The sequence below is a fragment of the Electrona antarctica genome (genome assembly GCF_951216825.1).
Source record: "Electrona antarctica genome assembly, chromosome: 13".
NCBI lineage: Eukaryota > Metazoa > Chordata > Actinopteri > Myctophiformes > Myctophidae > Electrona > Electrona antarctica.
In genome coordinates, this window is record NC_136794.1 from 13,311,338 (window position 1) to 13,329,837 (window position 18,500).

Sequence of the window (18,500 nt, forward strand, 5' to 3'; positions counted from 1 at the left end):
TGTCCCCGACTCCCTATAATACAGATTTCTGATGGAATGTAATCATATTTGCACTGAAAGAGATTCATAAGATTTGTGTGCAGTAATCGCTCCTCTCCTCTCCTAGTAATGTCGAGTGTGTGAAGTTGCTTCTGAGCAGCGGTGGCGAGCACAACAGGAGAGACAAGTGTGGCAGGTAAAAAAAAAAATCTAACTAACCTGTTTTAACACCCATATACATTCTCTATTTACTATTAAGCCAATTTAAAGTATACATCACTTACATGTCACTCCGTGGGTCTCTCAGAACGCCACTCCACTATGCAGCAGCTAGCCGTCACTACCAGTGCCTGGAGACCCTGGTGGCATGTGGAACCTGCATTAATGCCACCGACCAGTGGGGGCGCTCTGCCCTGCACTACGCTGCCGCATCAGACCTGGACCGGAGGTGAGGGGGACAGGGGAACACACACACACACACACACACACACACAGTTACATACGGTAATTTCTCTGTCCTCTAATATGTCCACAGACCACCATAGTACGGGGGACAAAATAGTTTTCAGACCACCTCACGAGCCTCATTGCCTTGCTGGCGTCGTGCTTACATTGTTGAGCTAACAAAAACAAGTGCTCCTCATAAAGGAGCCATCCTTGGACAAAACTATAGCATAGAGAGAGAGGGAGAAACTATGTACAATGTGTCTTCTATGAATTGGGGTTTGAATGAACAGACCATTTTCAAACTGGTGTCCCTATTTTGGCAATAGGCCAGGATCTTCAAAAATAGATTTACAAGTGCACAAGGCATTGCTATGCGATGCGTTGTAAGCTTGTAGATCGACTGTCTACTCAAGTGGTTAAGGAAAGGCTTTAGAGATTGTACCACTCTCCTCGTCACCATTTGCCTGACTGACTGGGAGCTGCTATCACTATCCATAACCTCACGGATGGCACCTCTGTGTTTCCACGGCAACCAGGGGTTATGTGGAGGTAATGTTTGGGTGTGGGGGTGGTGGAGTGGAGTCTGGCCTGCAGGGCTGACAGCCTCATCCTTTTGACGCAGCGCAGAATGAGAAGAATTTGCATCTTGAGTAACTGACGCTCTCTCTCTCCTGTCCTGTCCTCAATACTCTTGTCTCGCCAGGCGCCGTGTGAATCTGGAGCCAGAGAGTGAGGGAGTCCAGGCTGAGAAGGAGAAAGAGGCAGCGCTGTGAGTCTATCCTGACAGATTTTATGTTGGACTGAAGCCTGATAAAAAACATTTCGCTCTTCTCATAACTTTATTGTATCTTTCTTTCTCACCTTTTCACCATCTCTTAAGTTGCACTTTAGCGGTGCTAGCTCACAAATTGCTTTTATTTTCACTATAGCACACTATCATTCATAATGTCCATAGTGGTTTAGTTATCTCCAAGGTGATAGTTGTCAAGTAAGTAAGTAAGAGAGGCTTATTGTTGGTATCAGCCAGAGTCTATCCCGGTTTCAGTGCGTTAGACCTCTGGGAGATGGATTGCTGAGGTGGAGCGCAACACCTACCATCAGGTCCCAGTACTTGCAGCACGACATCAAGCCGTGCTCCTCATACGCTGAGTTCAAACCCATGACTTTGGAACAAGGTTGATTTTTCTGAGCTTCTGCACTGGCAGAAGGCATCAACCTGTATGTAAATCATCATATATGAATAGTTCTGATGTGAAATATTTGACAGCTAGAATTTCACATTTTTTTTGTATTGTGTATTTGTCACACTACCAGCGTATAAGATAATTGATCCTCGATGCCTCTTTCCGTTTCCTGACAGTGTTACAATACGCGTCTCTCATTTAAAACAACGTTTCCATACATCTGTTGTAATTCTGTGGTTCCTCAACTTCCTTCCCTGTTTTGTCTGTCTGTCTGAAACTGGACTGCTAGCATTAGCATTAAACCTCCCAATTCCCCTTGTAGAGACCGGATATCGTCTCATTCACTTTCCTTCAGCCCTCCTCTTCCCGTGGTGCTCCTTTGTTTTCATTCCTAATAACAACAACTCGACATGTTGTAAATGAGAGTTGCACATGGATTCAGCTGCGGAGCTCTGAATTAGTCTTGAGCTTACGTGTAGTGTAACTCTATACTGTACAACGACTGGCTCATCTGACTGGCTCAGAGTTAACGTTACCTTTGTGTTGTTGGCAGGTGTTTAGAGTTCCTGCTACAGAATGGTGCCACAGCTTCACTCAAAGACAAACAGGGCTACAGCCCTGTCCACTACGCTGCTGCCTATGGACACAGACACTGTCTGGAGCTGGTCAGTGCACACGCACACGCGCACACACACACGTGCACACGCACATGCACATTTGAGTGCAACTGAGGCCACATACAGGAAATTGTTTTAATACTGACTAGTGACTCCGGGCGTTTGTCCTTTCGGCTGGCAGATGTTTTCATTGGACAATACCCAACTACCTTTCAGTTTTCCATGAAATCATTGTATAATAGGGCACAATTTTCATTGTTACTGCGCAAAAGAAAAAACAAAAAGGTTACAGTCATAGTTTTGAAAATGGGAAATAAATGTGTGAAAAATCCCTACATAGCATAATAATGTTGATAAATAATTTAGATGAAGATGTGAGTTGTCTGGTGATGATGCTGTTGCCTTTTCTCTGCAGCTGCTGGACAGAGATGACAGTCATCAAGAAGACCCTGACTCCCTGAGTGCCAGGAGCCCCCTACACCTTGCTGTAAGATAAAGCATATGTACACACAATTGCACAAACATGCACTCACCAAGTCACTATTGCTCACCAAGTCGCTCACCAAGTCACTATTGCTCACCAAGTCGCTCACCAAGTCACTATTGCTCACCAAGTCGCTCACCAAGTCACTATTGCTCACCAAGTCACTCACCAAGACATTATTGCTGCTATCTAAAGGTTTAAGACTCACTAAAGCAGTGGTTCTCAAACCTTTCAGGCCGTGACCCCCCCCCAAAATAATCATATTTGAACTGGGGACTGATGCATTAAATTTTTGGTGACTTCCTGTATCTGTGTAACGCAGGTGCCCACCCGTTTAGGAGACCAGAATTAGGTCCTGAGTCTATGAATTCAAAAGGGGTGAAAATGAACACTTTTCTTTTTCAGACTGACACATTATGTTCAGAACAGATTATCAAGAGTAAATTATATTTGTTTGAGACCTGTCTGTGTCTGCAACACAACCTCGCGAGATCTAGTAACCGTGATCATAGGATGTTTGCGAGATCCGACGACAAACTGCGTTCCCCTAAATTTCATACTAGTGGCGATGCGTGGCATTGGCTATCTTGTGGTTATATACTATGGATCTTTGATTTAGGTGTGCTGTGGACTTGGACTTAGTTGTACTTTAAAAGCCCATATGTCTTATCCACAAGTGAAGTGCACAAATAAACTAACATTCTAGCAGGAGATGTAAATAAAGTGAAAGTGTATTCTCATGAAGTGTGTTTGTGTGTATTTATCATCACTGAAACACTGGTCTCTCCCTGTGTCTGTGCAGGCGTATCACGGCCATGCCCAGGCCTTGGAAGTGCTGCTACAGGGGGAGAGAGAGGTGGACCAGGGGGACGAGGCGGGGAGGACCGCCCTGGCGCTGGCCGCCCTCCGGGGACACACGGACTGCGTGCACACGCTCCTCAACCAGGGAGCGTCGCCGCGCACCACCGACACCCAGTACGGACGCTCTCCAGTCCATCTAGCAGGTATGGCTGAAACTACGGTACCAAGCAGTGCTTACATTTAGCATTCCAGTTTTGTCTAACATGTGCTGCTCTCTCCCTCTCTGGCTGCCAGTGATGAATGGTCATACGACATGTGTGCGCCTCCTGTTGGATGACTCAGACAGTATGGATCTGGTGGACGTTGCCGACTCTCAGGGACAGTGAGTGGTTCTCTGTCATACTGTTCATTTACCGGTTGCTCCGTGTGCATACGAAATGTATGAGAAAATGTATGGGTTTATTGCATGGCTGCGACATTGGTCAAAGAATGACACACAGTACACAAATGTTTATTTCATTTTATTACTAGATACAGCTGTGACATTGGTCTAAGAATGACACATAGTACACACTTTTATTTCATCTTATTATTACTAGATTCTCATGTATTGGAGTCGTTGGCATTAGGGAGAACTACACAGTATTACATTGGGGGGGAGGGGGTAAAGGCCCTTGGGAGGGTGGCCGCTTGGGAATCGAAAGGTTCCCATTTCGACCCCTTTGCTACTGTCAAAGTGTCCTTGAGCAAGACACTGAAGCCCTAAGTGCTCCTGATGAGCAGCTTTGGTTTCTTCTGCCGTCGGTGTAAAGCGCACATTGTAAAGCGATTTGGATAAAAGGTGCTATATAAATGTCGCCGTATTCGTACATACCAACTACCTTAATGTGTCCTCTCTGTCTCTGCGGCCTCGTCCCTCGCTCCTGCTGTCCTCCAGGACTCCTCTGATGCTGGCGGTGGCAGGAGGTCATGTGGACGCCGTGTCTCTACTGCTGGAGAGAGAAGCCAATGTCAACCTGGCTGATAACCACGGGCTTACTGCACTCCACCTGGGGGTAAGTCTGTGCATGTGAGAGAGTGTGAGAGTTTTCACTCTGTAAAGCCTATCTGTTAAATTCAAATTTCATGTGATAATTCCTCCCCTTCTCGTCCTTCTCTCTTGACTCTCTCTCTCTCTCTCTCTCTCTCTCTCTCTCTCTCTCTCTCGCTAGTTGCTGTGCGGTCAGGAGGAGTGCGTCCAGTGTCTGCTGGAACAGGAGGCGTCTGTGTTGCTAGGCGACTCTCGGGGCCGCACGCCCATCCACCTGGCGGCGGCGCGAGGCCACGCCTCCTGGCTGAGTGAGCTGCTCAGCATCGCCTGTTCGGAGCCGCCCTCCCTCCCCCCACTGCGCGACCACTGGGGCTACACACCCCTGCACTGGGCATGTTACTATGGTTAGCAGCACTAACCTCTTAAACCCTCAAGACTTAATAAACTGGACCCGAGTTGGTTCTGTACTTTCTGTGCATTTCCCCTGAAAGTTGCCGATCTACAAGCTCACAAACTTGTAGATCTGTTGTTTTTGGCTAGTGTTTTTGATTGATTGTTTGAATACTTTATTGACAGTCGGAAAAGGAAAAAAAAAAGCACAGGAAGGACAGTTCTATACAAGGTTTGCTAAAAGGATTGAACTAAAGAAAGCCCTAAGGCCTGTTTCCATTGGGGTCCCGTGTATTCAATTCATTGAAACATGAAGTGACAGACAAATATACAATACTATGCAAAAACATAGACGAGTACATTGTTATGGAACACTCGAATAGTATGGGAGGGGATGCAGCTGGAGGTGCCCCATTCAACATAACCACTAACGGCCTCTGTGTAGTCATGGATATTGTCTGTGGCCTCTTCATTCATGTCTGTGGCCTCCGGGTGGCCTTGTAGGTCTGCCAGTGCACATCCTAGTAGTCTTAACTGTGACTGGGTTAGCCTTCAGCTTTGAGGGGTAAGTGGGCCTTAACAGGATTGCCAGGTGGTCAGACTTTCAGGTTAGGGATAATGGCGGTGAATGCTTTCTTTATGAATGTTGGTTTAAATTGACACTTGGGATTTTGCAGGGTATACTATATATCTAACACATAATTAAGGGTATGTCTGTCTGAATGAATGTCTTGTCTTGTCTTGCTGGGCTGTCAATCTTGCATCGGGGCCAATGGGACATTACCTCCGCCACTGACTGGATGTGTGTGTGTTTGTGTGTGTGTGTGTGTTTGTGCGTGCCAGGTCACGAGGGCTGTGTGGAGATCCTGCTGGAGCAGAAAGGTTGTCGCTGTATCGATGGGAACCCTTTCACTCCCCTGCACTGTGCTGTGTAAGTCCTGTTTTAAATATGGTGGATCGGCAGTAGATTATTATTTGTTATTAATAGCTCTTAGAAATATGAACAAACACAATGGGGTAATTTCAGCCATGATTAATTTCAGCCATGATTAATTTAAGGCCGGGTCCAGTGCTGCTTTTAATTTCCACAAGGCATAACTAAATTTGTAATAACTATTCCATAAAGCATAACTATGTCTTTTAGCTAGTGAGCAGGTGGTGGAGTGCTTTATAATCGTTCTTATTTTCAGTCTCATGTGAAGTTGAGAACCTTTGTCAATATAAATGCTTGGTAACTATTTTATAAATAGTACAGCACATTTCCATGTGTATCAGAGGAGACGTGGACGTCTACTAGCCTGGCATTGGCAGACTGATGACGTGGATTCACTGACACGTTCCTCCATGGTGAATCCTCTGTACAGAACACCCTTTCTTTAGTAGTCAACATATGAGTATATTGACATAGTCCTACAAAACAATAAGCCCCCAATGACCCATATAGCCATCAAACATAAGAGAGGATGTGAGCAAATCTGTCTGGTTATCTTCCAAAGTGGGCAGTCTTGGCACTGAACTAGACAATCTTGCCTACCAAACCCAATTATTACGTGGCATTTGACAGGCAGCAATTTAGCCACCCTGGATACAAATAGAGTTGTAATATGCACAGGGGTACCATTATGTCAATATGCACACGGGTACCATTATGTAGGGATTATTAGGCAAGATTATGATGTCAATTAGCCAGAAATCAAATGCAACCCCGACTCGCCAGCGAATCGAATACACATTTAATTCCTATCTACTTGCATCTCATTAACGTCCAATTGAAGACGTGAGTCACTTAGCCTGTCAATATACACATAGTTTCCACTCGGAATGAAGCGCTTTGAAACTATGTACATACTGTGTATCTTATCATAAAAACGTCTATCTGAAGACGTGAGTTACGAATACCTGGTATGAATAAATACTGTGTTACAGTTCCCCCAATATAAAACAAATCAAATACACACAGACGGAATCAAAGAATAGTCCGGAGATTTGTTTAGATTTGTACCAGCAAAATGAGATATTTATTATATCGAAATACTGTTACAACATACTTGTCATATACTCAAATAAAACATAGCAAGAGCGGCCGCGTCAGGGTTAATCCAATTCGGACATTAGCCGTAAAGACTTAACCCTGCGCATTGAAAATATACTATTTGGTAGACTGTGGTATAGTTGCTTCTGACTAGTCCGCACATGAGTTGTGCAAAATAGCCAAGGGCAACCGTTATAAAGTCCAGTCTTACTCAAATAACAATCTCAACTATAGGTCCGTTCAGTTTACAAGCACAATGCAAAGATAGTTTCAGGAAGAAGAAGAGGAAAGAGGAAAGAGGTTCTCGCGAGGAGGGGCTCTATGGTTGGCGTCACTTTTAAGATTTAAATGACAAAACTACGTCAAAAGGGTAGCTAATCCTATCATTAGTTCTGAACATTATTTTGTATTAAAAGAATGTCGTTCCGGGAGCATGATGTCAAACACATCTTTGACCAACCTTTTCGATGATGGAACCTCAGCGGCGCTCGGAAACTGGATACCAGGGTTAAGTTGACAAAATTAGTTTCCAGCCTGCACGCGAGTGTAACTTTCCTCGTACTTGTTTAGTTAAAGTATAAAGTATAAAAAGTCGATCAAATCGTTTCATATGGAAACCCACAAGTGGTAAACGGGACTCGCTCTAAGTCCTGAAGTGGTTTCCGTGGCGGTGCAGTTCTAAGAGCTCACCGGCTGAGGCAGCCGGCGTCTCGGGGAGAAGAAGCACCAAACTGAGCAACGTGTCTTGGGTTACACACGTTATATTGAAAAGGGGTCTCAAACTAAATTAGGCGTTTTCCTTTGTCTAACTCTAAATCCAGTTTTAACCAGTTCTAGTTGGAGTCAACAGAATTGTTTATCCAAGCTTTTACGGCCCACAGGAAGAGGGAAAGACGCTGTCCTGTGCGCCTATCACTCTCTCTCCTTATCGCTGGCCTAATCGCTAAGGAATCTTCTCTTTCAGATGTGTGCGCACACACACACACACACACACACACACACACACACACACACACACACGTGCGCACCAACGCACACACATTTCCTCTCATTTGACGGACATGTTCACTCTGGTCTCAACGCAGTGGTTAGAACATAGGTAGAACAAAGAGGAGAAACAGTAATAATAACATTTGAGGACAGGTGTCCTACACATTCATTTATAGCGTTGCGTGGGTGTTTGCAGCCCGGAAAGGCAGTGTGTATGCGTGTTGTAATCCAATTCCACGCAGATCTGTTTGCGTGTTGATTTGTGAGTCTGTTTCTTGGTTGAACGGTTTCTTGCGTGCCAGCCCATCTCCTGCTTTAAGCACTTAAAAAGGCAAAAGGGGTCGCTGGGAGGTTGAGGCGTCCTGGTTGCTTAGTCAGTGTAAACATCAAACTGGTGTGTGTGTGGTGAACCAGTGATTTAGTGCCAAGAGGGATGTCACCCTCCCCCTGTTGGTTTTGGTCCTCTAAATTATACTCACTCAAGAGGAACCGGTTTGGGGGGGGTGTTGCATTGGTTCAACTTGCATAATTGTCAATTACAAACCCTCCCAATGTCAGGCTACATATCCCCTCTCTAGGATAAATGAAGACAACGTTCGTGGACCTTCGTTTGGCCTAGTTACATATCCTGACCTCCATTCGGGACAAGATGTCAAGTTGAGGCCAATGGGGTGTCTGTCTTGCCCATAGGGCCCCTTTTTCGACAGTGGGGTCGCGTTCCCCTGTAGTGGTGTCAATGTTCGTAGCACTCCCTTGGATGCCCAGGATAGCACCTGTGACACAGGGGAAAGGTAGGAAAGGCAGTGTCTGTACGGTCGTTTCAGGTAGGTGTAGAGTTCTGCTGGGTGCAGAGTAGATTCCATGAGAGAGTGCACAGGCGACAGTGTCTGAATGTCATTCAGGCTTCCCCGAGCACGACATACGCTCCCAGGGGAAACAACACAATGTCAATTAATTCAAAACACTGTCATTCAGGTGGATGCCAGGTTCCGCTAGTCACGGAGCAGCATCCAGGAGAGAGAAACAGGAGACAGTGTCTGAAGGTCATTCAGGCTTCCCCGAGCACGACATACGCTCCCAGGGGAAACAAAACAATGTCAATTCATTCAAAACACTGTCATTCAGGTGGATGCCAGGTTCCGCTAGTCACGGAGCAGCATCCATGAGAGAGAGAAACAGGAGACAGTGTCTGAAGGTCATTCAGGCTTCCCCGAGCACGACATACGCTCCCAGGGGAAACAAAACAATGTCAATTCATTCAAAACACTGTCATTCAGCTGGGTGTAATGCCCTCCAGGCATGGCGTAGCATTCATGTGGGGAAGAAAGAGCGGACAGGAGACAGTGTCTGTAGTGTCATCCAGGCGGATGCAAGGTTCCGCTAGGCGCGGGGTAACATCCATGTGAGGGAGAGAGAGGCAGGAGGCAGTGTCTGTAATGTCATTCAGGTGGGTGTAAGGCTTCCCCGAGCACGACCATACGCTCCCAGGGGAAACACAACAATGTCAAAACATGTCATTGCTGGCAGGTCAAAGTGTTATTGACCACATCATGCACCCAAAACGACATGGTTTCTCCTAAGTCATTTTACACTGAGCTCTCTACTCCTATTGATAAAGTTGTACTGGTCTAACCAGGGTGATAGAGAAGAGAAAAGTGGAACAAGGGCCAGAGTAGAAGAGAGGAAATAATACTTTCGTTTGTTAAACTAAAATTCAAACGATAACAGACTATAAGGAGCAAATGGCTCAACGTCTAGTGGAAATAATTATTTTGTCTGGTAAAAACAAACAAACGAAAAACTAAGGAGCAATGGCTCACACTCTAATGGTAGAAAACAAAACAGTAACTACATTTTGTGACCACAGGTGGTTTAGCAGGCTAGTGCACCTACAGGTTTGAATTCATTCCGCTAGCGAGGTTGATGTTTGATCATGTCTCACACCGAGTCAGGAAACGGAACAAAAGGTCAACCCTCTATCTTAGGAAGCATTATTCTGCACAGGCACTTTGAGGTCGTTTTTATAATAATAAAACAAGAAAATGTAAACAAAAATTACTAATGGTGTGTGTGTTACACATACCAAGTGATCATCCCGTTTCGGTAGGGGAGGAGGTTTCTTACTGTTTCACGGGAAACAGGGTCCTATGTTGCTTAAACTATTTAGGCGAGAAACTCAATAGGCTAGGCACAACACAGCTAAGAGTTCTACAATGTAGAGCAGCCAACAAGGCGTGCCTGCCGGTGAGTTCTCTCGCCTTGGTTTTGGTCTCAGAGTCTGTCAGTTCGGTGATTGTCTGGGGCGTGTGTAATTTGATTTGGTTTCGGTGTACCCATTTTGTCACTGGCTTGCCTTGGCCTTTCCATTTGGGGAGGGACCTATTGTTCATCCCCTCTTGGTGAGCAAAAGTGGAACACCGAACCAAACCCCTTACTTGGAGCTGGTCCTGCGAGGGCCTTTTGCCATAGTGGGCTTTCTTGACCTCCATGCTCTTTGCCAAGTTCTTCTGAGAAGATCTGGCAAATGGTCCAATCCAATCTATCTGCAGATCTGCCCATGGGAACATAATTCCCCTCTCTTGTAAGGGTGTTCTCGGGGTTGGACTTGAAGGTTGGAACTGACAGCACGTCAAACAACCTTTCACATAATGAACCACGTCTTGGTACATTTTGGGCCAATAGGCCATCTGGCACAACTCATCGCAGGTTGCCTCGACACCTCGGTGTACAGCAGTTGGGGAGTTGTGGCCGAAGCTTAATAGTACCCCCCTGTGGTGCTGGGGTATAACTAGACGCGGAGAAGTATATGAATCAACAGCATACACCAACAGACCATTGCTCAGTGACATGTAGTCGCTTGACGCCAGTAGTTGTGTTAAATACTCTGTTGAGTCCCTGTCTGTGTCAGGGATAGGTGTTGGTGTGTCCCCAGCAAGGAGCGCCATCATGTGGGCTAGGGCTGGGTCAGCCGCCTGTAATGACACTAGATCAAAGTCTCTTTTCACAGGGGCCGTCGTCCCATCAGGGGACCGTTGGTCCCGCTGCAGTAACGCAGGGATTTTGCCAATGACCGGAATGGTCAGGCTGGAATCATAGAAGTCAGTGCTTATCAACAAACCCAAGTCTGTTCCTTCGCACAAAGTGACGTCGGTATCCAGCCTGTCTGTAGACCTTCCTTCCACATCCAAAATGGGTGTGTCTTGGAAAGTCAGACTTTGCCGTAACTGGGCATCTCTCCCCCCTAAAGGAGGAGTCCCCGGTGGGGAATTAGTGCCCTGTAAGCAAGTTATTTCCAGCTGTGCCTCCACGAGGTCACTGTTGGTCTGTTGAAACTGGGTAAACTGCGCCTTGAGGTCGGCGATCTCTTGTTTAGCCCTATTCAACTTACTATCTGTGGTGGCTAGCTTGGTGACAATATCAGTCAAGCGAGCCTGTGTCTCTCGTAACTCAAGTTCATCAGTCAAGTCTTTTATCTGCTGCCGAGACCTGGCAATTGCCTCCACGTTAGCTTTGGCTGCTAAGCAATCAAGCTCACGTAACCGGACTAAGTTTGCCAATACATGCCCAGTTAATTTCTCGCGTTCTGCCTCAGTGTAAAGTCTTGATTCAGCATGAGCACTAGCTAAAGTTTGGAGATTTGAAAGGACTGTGTCTGCATCTATTTGACCGACGTTAGGAATGTCAGAGTCTGTCAGACTAAGCATCTTTCTTATAGCTACGCAAATATCCATGCTCCCTGTTCGTGTAGCTGGCTAACAGCACAGTATGCTTCTAAGCCGCAACACTTCTGTCAACAGACAGCGGTAGGAAACAATGCAACAACCACGCTCCCTCGTGCCTCTCAGGCAAAAACAGCACTGTGGTCCTCAATTTGGTTTGAGGACAATTGTGCACAAGTGAAAAGGCTATATCGTTTGTGTTATTATTCCTGCCCCTAACCCCCCTTTTTATTAACACCCTTAGTTCCTTTTTGCAAGGAAGAAAGGGAGTGAATAAAAATTAAAAAGGGAATAAACACACAAAAAAAAATTGAATTAAAAATCTCAAACTGTAAATGTCCAAAATTAAAATAATTAATTAAACCCAATCAGTCAATTGCCTGATCAACCAAACCTCAAAGGTTTAATCAATCACACATCCAACCAAACGGAAATAACCAATTAAACCAGCAAGCTAATTGCCTGGTCGATCAAAACCTCAAAAGTTGTTAGATCCACCACTCACTTAGCCAGAAGGTTATTTCGAGCCTTAAATTTTAAATGCCACCAAGGAATGACTGAATCTCTTGAAATTCACACTCCTAATGACAAAATGGTATTAATTAAGTAAACTCAACAATTTAATTGCCTGGTCAATTAAAACATCAACCACACACTTAAACAGAGTTTATTTTAAAAATCCCAGCGTCCAACGAGAGATCGGAATGAATCATTAAAATAATTAAGTCAATCCCCATCTCAAAATTGGAACTGTAATCTTCAAAACAAACCCATTTGAGCATAACGGGCCAATGAATCGACTGAAATCCTGAAAGATTTTAAAACGATCAGTCAACCAAAGTCCACCTTAAAAATGTAAAGTCAAATGATAATGCCTGAAATAAGCTAGGGCAGGGGTGTGATTAAAACGAATAACAAAAGACCTGTATCCCTTAAACAAAACAAGCTTGATTTTGCACAGAACAAAGGCTATGCAAATTTAAAGAATGCTCCAATTTTGTCCAAGGCACAGGCCGTAAATAGCAGCAACGTTTCACTTTATGCACCACAAAATCAATTATCCACAACCGAATTTGCCTGAAATGAGCGTGAAAAGAGGGTTTTACGTGAGTTACCACAACACCACGCTATATGTTTACAAACACAAGCAAACAACGCAAAATGTCCCCACAGCAGTGAGGCAATTAATGAGCTACCAGTATATGCGAACTTAATGAGTGTACTTTGACACGCAAAATAAGTCCCCACCAAGTGCAAAGATTAAGAGGTGTTAATCTTCGTCAAGTAGCAAAACACGACCATGCATGTGCCCTTTTACAGCTCACATAGTGAAGCTAATGTTATGACACGTGTGACACCAGCGACGGCCACTAGATGGGGCGGCACGCCTTACTTGTACCACAACAACGTGTCAGTAGGCTGGACACCAAGTGTCACGGCCTGAGACCCCCACCTCTCAGGGCGGAGTTCAGATGGGGGAAATCAAGATGGCGATTTTGCAATCTGGCTGGAAGCAGCGTCCCACAAGCACAGCGGAAACGCCCCACGTCACCAATTTCCAAAATGGCGACCTCGCAAAGTCGCAAAACACAATGGCCAGAGTCCCCCGAACACCAGATGGTTTCACACTGTGTTTTTGACCAACGTCACACCAAGTAAAAGTGTAACGCTGCTTGAACCGTACGGGCCCCGTAAAAGCAATCAAGCCTCTCCAACGACCAGACAGTCCACTAGATTTATTTCACTCCTGATTTAATGACCGGACACCTCAAAACGACGCACTATGGGGACACTTAAGTCTAAATTCATACTAAACCTTTTAAAATGGTTTTTCTGTAATCCCGTGAGCCGCTATGGGTTCTAGACAATTTCCAGGCTCCAAATTAGCAATAGGCATTACACAATGACACTATACGAATTAAATCGATCTGCTAAATGGCAAAATAGATTCGTTGCTGAACTATTCACGAGCAGCTTACGCTCGGAGCAATTGGCAACAGGGCGCTAGGAAATAAAATCTGTTAAAAAACGATAGCCCTTGGTTTATTAATTTCGCTCCTTATATTAAACACCACAAGCCTCTGCAGAAAGCTGCGGATAAATTGGGAGGGTATTCGAACGTAATGTTGTAGGTTCCAGCCACGGTCACAGCGTGAGACGCGGATCAAACCATTTACTCTAAAAAAGAAACAACCTCGATTCCAATTACATGTACATTAATTTCTCTCACATCGAAGGGTCTTATATAACACAGTAAACCAGTTCCGTTAACGGGACACCATTATGTAATATGCACAGGGGTACCATTATGTCAATATGCACACGGGTACCATTATGTAGGGATTATTAGGCAAGATTATGATGTCAATTAGCCAGAAATCAAATGCAACCCCGACTCGCCAGCGAATCGAATACACATTTAATTCCTATCTACTTGCATCTCATTAACGTCCAATTGAAGACGTGAGTCACTTAGCCTGTCAATATACACATAGTTTCCACTCGGAATGAAGCGCTTTGAAACTATGTACATACTGTGTATCTTATCATAAAAACGTCTATCTGAAGACGTGAGTTACGAATACCTGGTATGAATAAATACTGTGTTACAGTTCCCCCAATATAAAACAAATCAAATACACACAGACGGAATCAAAGAATAGTCCGGAGATTTGTTTAGATTTGTACCAGCAAAATGAGATATTTATTATATCGAAATACTGTTACAACATACTTGTCATATACTCAAATAAAACATAGCAAGAGCGGCCGCGTCAGGGTTAATCCAATTCGGACATTAGCCGTAAAGACTTAACCCTGCGCATTGAAAATATACTATTTGGTAGACTGTGGTATAGTTGCTTCTGACTAGTCCGCACATGAGTTGTGCAAAATAGCCAAGGGCAACCGTTATAAAGTCCAGTCTTACTCAAATAACAATCTCAACTATAGGTCCGTTCAGTTTACAAGCACAATGCAAAGATAGTTTCAGGAAGAAGAAGAGGAAAGAGGAAAGAGGTTCTCGCGAGGAGGGGCTCTATGGTTGGCGTCACTTTTAAGATTTAAATGACAAAACTACGTCAAAAGGGTAGCTAATCCTATCATTAGTTCTGAACATTATTTTGTATTAAAAGAATGTCGTTCCGGGAGCATGATGTCAAACACATCTTTGACCAACCTTTTCGATGATGGAACCTCAGCGGCGCTCGGAAACTGGATACCAGGGTTAAGTTGACAAAATTAGTTTCCAGCCTGCACGCGAGTGTAACTTTCCTCGTACTTGTTTAGTTAAAGTATAAAGTATAAAAAGTCGATCAAATCGTTTCATATGGAAACCCACAAGTGGTAAACGGGACTCGCTCTAAGTCCTGAAGTGGTTTCCGTGGCGGTGCAGTTCTAAGAGCTCACCGGCTGAGGCAGCCGGCGTCTCGGGGAGAAGAAGCACCAAACTGAGCAACGTGTCTTGGGTTACACACGTTATATTGAAAAGGGGTCTCAAACTAAATTAGGCGTTTTCCTTTGTCTAACTCTAAATCCAGTTTTAACCAGTTCTAGTTGGAGTCAACAGAATTGTTTATCCAAGCTTTTACGGCCCACAGGAAGAGGGAAAGACGCTGTCCTGTGCGCCTATCACTCTCTCTCCTTATCGCTGGCCTAATCGCTAAGGAATCTTCTCTTTCAGATGTGTGCGCACACACACACACACACACACACACACACACACACACACACACACGTGCGCACCAACGCACACACATTTCCTCTCATTTGACGGACATGTTCACTCTGGTCTCAACGCAGTGGTTAGAACATAGGTAGAACAAAGAGGAGAAACAGTAATAATAACATTTGAGGACAGGTGTCCTACACATTCATTTATAGCGTTGCGTGGGTGTTTGCAGCCCGGAAAGGCAGTGTGTATGCGTGTTGTAATCCAATTCCACGCAGATCTGTTTGCGTGTTGATTTGTGAGTCTGTTTCTTGGTTGAACGGTTTCTTGCGTGCCAGCCCATCTCCTGCTTTAAGCACTTAAAAAGGCAAAAGGGGTCGCTGGGAGGTTGAGGCGTCCTGGTTGCTTAGTCAGTGTAAACATCAAACTGGTGTGTGTGTGGTGAACCAGTGATTTAGTGCCAAGAGGGATGTCACCCTCCCCCTGTTGGTTTTGGTCCTCTAAATTATACTCACTCAAGAGGAACCGGTTTGGGGGGGGTGTTGCATTGGTTCAACTTGCATAATTGTCAATTACAAACCCTCCCAATGTCAGGCTACAGAGTGATTTGACCAACATCTGTTTTGGCCCATCCTTTAGGGTGAATGACCATGAGCCCTGTGCATCTATGCTGTTGGAGGCTATGGGATCCGACATCGCTAGCTGCAAGGATGCAAAGGACAGGTACTGTAAGACTTCATTTTGCACTTACCCTTTTTTGTCAGGTGAAATACTGTACAACAGGCCTGTTTTTATTAGCGACCTAGTCATGATTTACTGACCCCTAAGCCAATGGTATAGTCTGAAACTCGTGTAGCCAATCACGTAGTAGCGACCTAGTCATGATTGGCTGCCTCCTAAGCCCTGCCCCGCGAAAATGAGCGCTCCCTGGGAAAGCGCCTCCTACTATTAGCGTACAGCTGCTAATGTTATGAGCTAACTGCATGGACAGCAGGTAAAGCCACAACAAAACAGTGATTGAACCACAAACAGAACATCGGAAACGAACGGCCAGGAGGTTGTGACAGAAACATACACGTTACAAAAAATAATAATAATATGGGGGGAGAGAATGGAGACAGTGCTTGTTTCACCTGATAAATATGACTGTCATAATTTTCTTGTATTGTTTCAGCTTCTGTTTAACCACTTAAAGAGTCATTCGTACTTAGCACTAGCATTCTATTTGGCTTATTGTCGGTATCGGCCGAGAACATGGGAGCCTATCCACATTACAATGTGCTAGACGAAGATGGATTGCTGAGGTGGAGCGTTACCACCAAATGATTGGCAAAACACTAAAGTTTTTATGATAAATATAACATTTCTTCAAAACCTTAAAGTGTGTTTTCATTGTGAAACCGATAAGTAATACTATCTATGTTAGTTCCATTTGTCCAGAACGGAACACATTCGATTGCTTGATCATTAAAATAACGTAACGTGTTACGTTATTTTTCGTGGGCAGTGAAAGCTTTTGAGATTTTCAAGTTGGCCCTGATCCAGAAAAGGTTGAGAACCACTGCCATATGCTTTGTTGTGCAATAATAAAAAAAAACATTTTCGCCTACAATGACATGTCCACAATAGGCCTAAAGTGATTCATCTGTGTTCGTCTTGTAGGACTCCTCTCCATGCGGCAGCATTCTCAGGTCACGTGGACTGTGTCCAGCTACTACTTTCCCATGATGCACCTGTTGATGCAGTGGACCAATCGGGGCGCACCGCGCTGATGATGGCAGCAGAGAAGGGTGGAGTCAGGGCACTCGGTACACAATGCATTCTTTACTCGGTTGATGCTCTCACGAGGGTCAAAGGCTGTGTGCGTTTGTGTGTTCCAGTAAAGATATGACTCTAATTCAGTCACTCACAGTTGTGAATGTGTGAGTTTTGCTCTGTGTGTGTGTGTGTTCTCTACAGCTAATATGGAACTCTTTTGTCTTGTCCAGAGGTGCTGTTGACCACTGCAAATGCCAACCTTTGTCTGACTGACAAAGATGGCAACATGGCCCTGCACTTAGCCTGCAGTAATGTAAGTGTCCACACGAGGGGGCTCTGGTCTCATTGTGCATTATTCTCCATGACTAGTTAGTAGTTTGTAATTGTACAACCTCATGCAGTGACTGTTACCTCACAATCGTTCTATGTTTAGGGAAAGGAGGACTGTGTTTTGTTGATCTTGGAGAAACTGTCCGACGCTGCCCTCATCAATGCCACAAACGCAGCATTGCAGACGTGAGTGTCTTAAGACTTCTGATGAAGCCATAGGTGCTGATGCTCCTGTATGGACTAACAGTGGGTGCAAAAGTAGTATGAATAACCACTTAAAGGACAACTTTGGGTTTTAGGTTGTTATTAGAGAAAGTAAAAGATGAGTGTTCATTTTTTTCATTTCCTGCATTTCTTTCGTTTTTGCGCTTTTAGCTGGTTTTGACAGGGTTCGAACATGGGGCTAAATACGATTTTCTTTTTTACGCTATTTTACGGCGATTTCTTTATATTATTTACTATAGTCCTACTACACCCCAGGAAATTACATCTGGCCACAAAAGATAACAGGATCTACTGAATGCGAAGGGGGGTACTAGGGCGATGCCATACTGTGTGTCGTAGGCTCAATTTGTAGTTGTAGTTCACATTCAATAGATCCCGTGATCTTTTGTGGCCAGATGTAATTTTCTGGGGTTTCTGGGACTATTATTATACTAAATTATAAAAAAAAGAAATCGCTATATATTTTTAATGACGATTGCTATAAAATACAAAACATATTTATATGTTCAAATGCCCCCACCCCCCCTGTAAAAAATAGCTAAAATCGATAAAACAAAAGAAAGCAGCAAATGAAAAAAGAAATGACACTCATATTTTTCTTTCTCTAATAACCTGGCTAAAACATGAATCTTCGTTGAAGAAAAAAGTTGTACTTTAAGCCCTATTAAAAACAAATAAACAAACACAAAACGATCTGCAAGCTCACATTTTTGGAAAATGTTCGATAATAATGGCATGCTCAAAATAGGGATGCCAGAATGGGGTTAGACTCCAAGCATGTGATGATGTGAACTTTGCAAGCAAGCAAAAGTAAATTGAGAGAGACTTCCAAGACGTCCAAGTT

At 44.4% G+C, this 18,500-nt stretch overlaps 1 protein-coding gene across 3 annotated transcripts in view; it reads left to right on the top strand.

Annotated features, from left to right (window-relative positions):
* The window catches only part of ankrd44 (ankyrin repeat domain 44), a 44,401-nt gene that overhangs the window by 20,940 nt on the left and 4,961 nt on the right, over positions 1–18,500 (top strand). For all 3 annotated transcript variants that reach the window (XM_079518939.1, XM_079518940.1, XM_079518941.1), the window contains exons 13-26: positions 107–175; positions 287–427; positions 1,130–1,195; positions 2,164–2,275; positions 2,643–2,714; positions 3,514–3,715; positions 3,807–3,894; positions 4,450–4,567; positions 4,724–4,946; positions 5,776–5,863; positions 15,983–16,066; positions 17,006–17,151; positions 17,332–17,414; positions 17,535–17,617. In XM_079518939.1, the coding sequence (XP_079375065.1) occupies positions 107–175; positions 287–427; positions 1,130–1,195; positions 2,164–2,275; positions 2,643–2,714; positions 3,514–3,715; positions 3,807–3,894; positions 4,450–4,567; positions 4,724–4,946; positions 5,776–5,863; positions 15,983–16,066; positions 17,006–17,151; positions 17,332–17,414; positions 17,535–17,617 (1,575 nt within the window). The remainder of the gene's footprint in view (positions 1–106; positions 176–286; positions 428–1,129; positions 1,196–2,163; positions 2,276–2,642; positions 2,715–3,513; positions 3,716–3,806; positions 3,895–4,449; positions 4,568–4,723; positions 4,947–5,775; positions 5,864–15,982; positions 16,067–17,005; positions 17,152–17,331; positions 17,415–17,534; positions 17,618–18,500) is intronic.